The 7,855-nt window shown below is 43.7% G+C and overlaps 2 protein-coding genes across 2 annotated transcripts; both read right to left on the bottom strand.

The window, feature by feature from the left end:
* Positions 1 to 4,529: 4,529 nt before the first annotated feature.
* LOC149848510 (UPF0496 protein At4g34330-like) lies at positions 4,530 to 5,069 on the bottom strand. Its single transcript, XM_090004534.1, has one exon. The coding sequence runs from the start codon at positions 5,067 to 5,069 to the stop codon at positions 4,530 to 4,532; it is 540 nt and encodes a 179-aa protein (XP_089860660.1).
* Positions 5,070 to 5,121: 52 nt separating this feature from the next.
* Positions 5,122 to 5,658, bottom strand: LOC149848509 (UPF0496 protein At2g18630-like). Its single transcript, XM_090004529.1, has one exon. The coding sequence runs from the start codon at positions 5,656 to 5,658 to the stop codon at positions 5,122 to 5,124; it is 537 nt and encodes a 178-aa protein (XP_089860655.1).
* Positions 5,659 to 7,855: the final 2,197 nt, after the last annotated feature.

Below are 7,855 nucleotides of genomic sequence, written 5' to 3'. Positions count from 1 at the left end.
ATTTTTTTCTTTATAACACCGTATTTATCATGTTCATTTTTCACCGTAACTGCTACCCTTGACACACACGCCATTATTCATCGTTGATTTGTTTATACCGCAATCTTTTGTATGGAATCGATAACCATTTACGATGTACCCGTTGTAACATTGCACAACTTTGGTCGGACCATTTTCTAAATCACATATTCTTTGATCTTTAACATCACCATGACGGACCTATGCACAAACATAAACAATGATTGTGATCACGACCAATTAAGTAACTTAGTGTTGTTTACAAGTACACAATTTATGTTAGCGTCTTTACCAACTGTTTCAACCACTCCACAAACTTAGTTTCACGTTCTTTTTGTAGCATCAGTGAGATGTGAAACTTCTCTTCGCAACTCCAGATCAAATCGTCTGCAAACCACAAATACTTATATTACCGAATCATGTATGCACATATAGAACATAAAATGATTTATAATTGTGTTGCGTCTACATATACTTACTCGATGTATGAGTCGATCGTTGAACAAACATCAATCTTTTTATACCCCATACCTAGAGCGTTGACTATAACTTTCGCACGATAAAAATTTTGTGGCAATTTCTCATCTTTGAGCAACATACTCTTCACAATTATGCACAAACGGTCAAAACATGATTGACTCAAATTATACTTAAACTTCAAATTCATTAGTTGAAGAACTGCAGACAAGATAGTGTGACTCTCGCAACCGTTCCAAAGTGGCTCATCAACATCTCTAAGTAAATTATAAAATCTACTAGCTGCATCGTTTGGTGATTCTTCATCTACTGCAGTTCTTACATCACTAGGACTCATAGCAGAATCCAGTTCTGTTCCTGCATCATCAAATATCAAATTCATATATGGATTATTGTGCACCACATTCACCCATGCATCAAAATTGTTTCTAAATTCTTCTCCATGAAACATCCAATTCTGATAATCACTCACAAAACCCTTCCTGTATAGGTGTTGTCTAACGCCATGAGGTTCTACAAATCGATTATTCTTATAAATCTTGCAGGGAAACCTAATCCGACCTGTGGGATCCACTATACTGACACTTGCCATTGCAAATTCAATAAAACTTTCAACACCATCTATATATTCATGCGATAACTCATTGTCCACTATCATACGGTACATCCATTCACGGTTTATAGTCATTTTGTCGTATGATGTTACGAATAATATCCTAATCAGTTAAAAGAGAACCATCCGACTGCTATGATGAAGAAAATATCAAATTTATCATGTAATATATGATGTCATACAATCACAATAATTATGATGCATGCATTGATACCTTAATATTTTCATGTGCAAACTATTCATGACACGATATATTCATTTGAAGCATGCTTTCATTATACAATTTCACATGGAAACCATAATCAAATTGAAAGTAACTACATGCAAGAATGAATACTATCACATCAAACATTGCAATACATCGAAATCATTCATATCAAACAAATGTCAAACATGTACCTGCAGTAAACACACTTCAATATCTCGCTAACTACTACCATGCCTAACATGTAATTCGTACTCCAAAAATAAGAACACTTCTATTCTCATACATTAAAATCATGCTCAGCATAATCTCCGAACTCCAACAAAGCAATCCCAGATATCAACAACTAAGTGAGTGTGTGAATAATAAAGTGTTACATTCAATAAATTAAATAACATGTGATGCGCTTGCATCACTTACTCACCACAAGTATTTACCCAATTTGCATTGTTTTTGTTACTTACTTACCACGGGTGGCGGAGCACAAGCGAGTTTCGTTGAGAAATCTGCAAAAAACACTGTGTTAAAATAAAGTTACCACCTGCCAAAAAAAAAACCCGAGGCAAATGAAAAAATCTTGCATAAGCCTTTTAACTAAAAAATGTGGCCCTTCCAGAAGCTGGGCTTTGGTGCACGTATTAGCTCTAGCTTTACTAGAGTTATTCGAGTAGCAGGAACCATCAAACAAATTATAACTGATTTAATAAGGCATTCGCAGTTTCACAGAACGTCGGGGGGGGGGGGGGGGGGACTCTCTGCCTGCCGGAAACGCATGGGGGGCGACCCCCTGCCTGCAAGAAACGCAGGGGGGGCCCTGCTGCCGGAAACGCAGGGGGGCGACCCCCTGCAGGAAACGCAGGGGGCGACCCCCTGCCTGCCGGAAATGCAAGAAGGGCGACCCCCTGCCTGCCGAAAACGCAGGGGGGGGGACCCCTTGCGCCCTGCTGCCGGAAACGCAGGGGGGGTCGACCCCCTGCCTGCCGGAAATGCAGGGGGGCGACCCCCTGCCTGCCGAAAACGCAGGGGGGGGGGGGACCCCCTGCTACCGAAAACGCAGGGGGTCGACCCCCTGCTGCTGGAAATACAGGGGGTCGACCCCCTGCTGCCGAAAACGCAGGGGGGCGACCCCCTGCCGGAAACGCAAGGGGGTCCCCCTGCCGACGGAAATGCAGGGGGTCAACCCCTTGCCAGAAACGCAGGGGGGTCGACCCCCTGTCGACGAAAACGTTTACTTGCGCATCGCCGGGAGGCTGACAGGGAGCAGCGGTCGGCAAACGGCGGACGGTGGGGGTCGGAAAGAGGCCGACGGGAGGAAGAGGGCGGCGACCAAGAGCAGTGGAAGAGGCAGCGAAACAGGTAAAGAGAAAGAGGTTGGGATTAGAGATTTATGCGACATTTAGCGACATAATTATTCTGTCGCTACACCGTCGTAAATCAAAATACGAAAATAGCGACATGAATCTATTTTGTCACCAAATCCATCGTTAAATAGTGACAGAATAGATTCCGTCACAAAATACGTCGCTGAATGGCGCGACTATTACGACAAAACCTTTCGTCACAAAATCCGTCGCTAATTAGCGACGGCGTTTGCGACGAAATCTGTTCTGTCGCTATTTTCGTAAATATTATTTATTTTAGTCACGGATTTGTTTCTGTCGTTAATCCGTCGCTAACTTCCATCGCTAATTCCATAGTTGAATCTCTTAAGACATACCCAAATCCATTCATATCACATCGAGCTCGGTTGGAATTGATCATCTTAAAGTGACACTTAATTATTATTATTATTTTGGCTAGGCCAAGGAAAACACCATCCCCAACACTGAATGCACATTGGCAGGCCTTCAATTGGTAAAACCCTGGAGGAGGTTGCCCCGGCCTGTCTACTGGGGATCAAACCAGCTTTAAGCTTGTGAAAAGGGACTCCTCTTCCGGTTTCAAACTGTGGTCATCAACCCATCTTAGGTGACAAACTAACTATGATCGCCATAGTCAAGAGGGTGGAGCCCTTCTTGGTGATTCAATTAATTTAGTTGGTGGCTTTCTTGTCCAATGTCAATTATTTGAACAAGCTTGGTCAGCATAGAACAGCTTACAGACCAAGTCCAAGTCCAATATGAATATATGGAGTGGAAAAATGTATCCGACTTTGTGCGATTCCAATGGATAATTAAAGATACCAATTATTGGTTGTTTGCTTCTTCAAGGGGACAATTTGCAATTTCTATGAAATTTCTTTATACCCAAACATATTAAATTTTTACCATCTCTCTCTCTTGAATAGTGACGATATTTGGCCTTTCACATCTCTCTCTCTCTCTTACAGAACCAGTTGCCAAGGAGTTTGACCCGTCTTCGATTTGACGTATTCCTGCCACACGGGATATCAGAGAAAAGAAGAGGTCATGGGCCTTCTTGTTCCCTGAAACTCAACTTCTCTCAGCAAACTCTTCTCCCTTCCATTGAGAATTGCCAGCCATATTGATGGGTGTAACCCTGTTTGGCAGGGAAGACTGAATCTCCCTCCCTCCTCTCTGGTTTACGAGTCTGTCTGAAGTGGAAGTGAAAAAGTTGAAGATCATTGAAGAAGGTAGAAAGATGGAACAAGGCTTCAACAAGACATTCGACTGCCTATACGAGCGTACGGGCAAGAAATACACCAAGCTGTGAGGGTATGACAGGACGTTGCAAGCGACGATGAAGAGTATGATGGACGCCAATGTGATGGTAGTGGTAAGCCTCCTTCACTCTCCTTCAATTCGGTAAGGCATGCCACATCGTGCCTGATCGGAACCAACACGCTATTTGCTGGGGTGATGCTGGAATCTGAGGAAGACATATGGGGCAACGCCGGGCTCGTCTCCGTCATCACCGACTACTTGGACCTCAGCTCCAACACGTTGGACTGCATGATTGATCTGCAAGCAAGTCTGAATGTCACCGAAGACAAGCTGAAGATGCTCAAGATCGCGCTTCAGAAGCTCCCGATTTCCGTAGAGGCGATGAAGGAAGCACTCAACGGGTTCATACTTGTAATTGACAACTTACTTGAAGAAAATTTACTTGGTGGATACATACTTCAAAAGAACTGAACATGTTAAATGAATAGAAGGTTAATGATCAGCTGTGGATTCCAACAGCAGATGGTGGGTAATCAGCTGCGGGGGGCATACATAAATTGTGCAGTCACATTGCACCTGATCTCAGTTCATCTCAGAAATGTATGTGACAGCGATGCAAAAATCTGCTGATTGCTTCCCTCTTAGAACTAGGAGCATCTGTCTGAGGTTGATGTGGACGAAGGTGATCTCTCATTCTTTGGAGGATCTCTTCCTTTGCCTCTTTAATGTCGCTGCAGCACTTTTCCACAAACTTTTCTAACTCAGCAATGGTCTCTGGTAGAGCACCTGCAGCTTCCACCGCAAGAGAAAGCGCCTTACAATCATCTCCTACCTTGGCAGCAAAACTTGCACAACTTTCCAGGCGACTCATTTCTGACTTTAACTTCTTCACCAAGACGTTGATATGCTCTAAATCTACTATCACAAGCTTGCTCCTGTTCTCCATAGAACTCCCCAGTTTTACGCGCTGCATCATGTCTTCCACATCTCCCTTCCAAAAACCGTCCAACCATGACAGAAAGGGAGCCCAACCAGTCACGGTGGTGGCCGCGGTCGCCAGTGCCACCAACATCAGAGGAGCGTTCAGAGCTGCTGCTATGATCGAACATATTAGAGCGGCACATAACACCATTACCAATATGACATTGATCACCTTTCGACGCAACCTCAAGCCTCGGATCCTCTTATCCCACCGGCCCTTCCAATCCTGCACCTTCGTCAGCATATCCTTGTGCTGCACGATTACCTTCATAAACTTCACAAGTCATCCGCAAAGGCCATGGAGTCTCTGAACCGAGTGCTTTCGCCATCACCTCTGCGGAATTCGGGCGCTTGTGGAGGGCGATCTGGAGCATCTTCAATCTGTCTCTGGTAACATTCAGACTTCCCTGCAGATCGTACAAGCAGTCCAACATTTTGGAGGAGAGGTCCAGGTAGTCGGTGATGACGGAGACGAGCCCGGCGTTGCTCCATATGTCTTCTTCAGATTCCCGTATCACCTCAGCAACTAGCTTGTTCGTTTCGAGCAGGCACGATGTGGCCTGCCTTACCGAATTGAAGGAGAGGGAAGGAGGCTTATCGCTACCGTCGCGTTGGTGGATGTCGTCCATCATACTCTTCATCATCGCCTGCAACGTCCTGTCATATCCTGACACCTTGGTGTATTTCTTGCACATGCGTTCGTAAAGGCGGTCAAATTTCTTGTAGAAGCCTTGTTCCATCTTTCTTCCTTCTAAAACGATCTTCAACTTTTTCACTTCCTCTTCAGACAGACTGCGTAAATCAACGCCGACAGACAGCTTGGTACTAGAGTGAGATGAGGGTGGGAGATTCAATCTCTTTGCCAAAAAAAAAGCACTACACCCATCAACCAGGCAATTCTCAATGAAAGGGCGAAGACTTTTTCATGTTTGGAGGAAGGAGGGTGGCTGAAATATATAAGATGCTGTGAGAGGTGATATCTTTAGGGGAAAAAGAAGGCTCATGACCTCTTCTTTTCTCCAATATTCTGAGTGTTAGGAATACGTCAAACAAAGACCGGTCAAACTCCGAGGCAAAATCTTGGTCAAACTACCTTGGTGGTCCTGTTTAGAATCTCAGCGTGGGGATGGGAGTTTATGCATTTGGATGGGAAGTGTGGGGCTTTCTCCTTTTTGTAATTAAACTAAATCATAGATTTGGCAGCTGCCACTTCTTCAAATGACGCTCTTCCCAGCTACAGATTTCAAACATGCCCTTACTATTGTAAGTCTCTGGTTGTTGCTGCTGGGTTCGCAATTGGACGTTGTTCCATCTCCCCTACGTCCCCTTTGGTTGCCTTGAAGTAGTTGGGGAACAGGGAGGGCCTGGAAGCCCCGATGGCTTAGGATATTAGGCTAAACGAAGGTTTTTCTTGAGGGCTTAACAGCGCCTTGCACACCAAAGCTTCCAAAGTGGTTGGCCCGAGCTAACAGAGAGACCAATATCCAAAGGGCTTAACAGCGCCTTTCACTACTGTACAAAAAGATATAGACGACTACTTGATGCATCTTGCGATGATGATGTTAAAGTTGCAGTCTTTTCTTTTACCACTTGTTCCAATAGTCAAGCTAGGGGTTTAGCCCTTGTTGGATTCGAACCCAAGATCTCTTGGTTAGGACGGTGTGATTCTTAACCAATTCAGTTCCTCGAAGTTGCAAGAGGAGCAAGTGCTTTTACAAATGACCAACATATAGGTCCCATTTGGTTCGCTCTTAGGCAATAGGCTCTCTTTCCTCCAGCCCTCTCGTTGCACAGCTGGGTCAATTATTTTAGCCAACTTGGTTGAATGTCTAAGTTTGACTGCGTCTAGGTAGGTTGAGTTAGCTCAAGAACAATGATCTGGGTCTTAAAGGAAAATGTACCGACATTTAATTGAGTCTATGTATCAAACAAGTTGCGAACCCAGTCTCTGTATTCGGGGGCACACACACACACACACACAGAGAGAGAGAGAGAGAGAGAGAGAGAGAGAGAGAGAGAGAGAGAGAGAGAGAGAGAGAGAGAGAGAAAGAGAGAGAGAGAGAGAGAGAGAGAGAGAGAGAGAGAGAGAGAGAATGGTTCGGACCATCCAGATCAATCTGAACCGGCCTATTGGAGCTGTACCACCTCCTTCCTACCTCCCACCTCTCTCAGACCTCCAATATGGATTAAGTCATTGTCCAAGATCCAAGAAAGTATTTAAATTTGCAAAATGGAGAAATATTAGTATCGATATTCATATTGGATCTATGCTCAGATTCGGATCAAATCTGATCTATTTGCAACAAAAAATTGCTTCATCTTTAACGAATTTGTCCTGCTTCCTGGATTCTATGGAAGTATGGTTTCTACTCCCTAAAGTTAAAATATATTGTATTGTTTTTAAGTATTATGGACAATGGCATAAATGAGACTAATTTTTTTGGCAAATACCATGACTGGTTGCAAACTAGAAAATTATAACAAACAATGGTTATTTTACTGTTTTCTTGACAGTTTTGCCCTTTTGTTTGGTTGAAGTCATGATGCCTGATTTTTTCACGGGACAACTTGCATGACGCCTAACTTAGACAGGTGGTGGACCAAGGTGTTTAATTTTTTAGGCGACAAAAGGGTAAGCCCGTTAAAAAAAACAAGTGGCCATGCTTGACATATTTTGAGTAGTGAACTAGCATGTTTGACATATTTTTCTAGTCTTGGCCAAATCAAGGAATGGTATGATGGTTTTGTAGTTTTTTTTGTTTTGCTTGGACAATAGAAACACCCTATTGCTGACTGCACATTTGGTTGGTAAAACCCTCGAAGAACGCATTGCCCACAGGAGAATACACCCCATTGTTATCAGCATCGTTGTGAATCAGACTGAATTGACCAATTCAAATTCGTATTGGCCAAAAATCGATTCAAAAATCAATATGG

Source organism: Nuphar pumila, chromosome 1, assembly GCF_984573655.1.
Source record: "Nuphar pumila chromosome 1, dmNupPumi1.hap1.1, whole genome shotgun sequence".
In the NCBI taxonomy this organism is placed as follows: domain Eukaryota; kingdom Viridiplantae; phylum Streptophyta; class Magnoliopsida; order Nymphaeales; family Nymphaeaceae; genus Nuphar; species Nuphar pumila.
The sequence above is the reverse complement of the archived record's forward strand: the minus strand, read 5'-3'. Positions and strand labels throughout refer to the sequence as shown.

Excerpts from the sequence above, each read along its gene's own strand:
- LOC149848509 (XM_090004529.1), bottom strand. The coding sequence starts at position 5,658 with ATGGAACAAGGCTTCTACAAGAAATTTGACCGCCTTTACGAACGCATG.
- LOC149848510 (XM_090004534.1), bottom strand. The coding sequence starts at position 5,069 with ATGGTGTTATGTGCCGCTCTAATATGTTCGATCATAGCAGCAGCTCTG.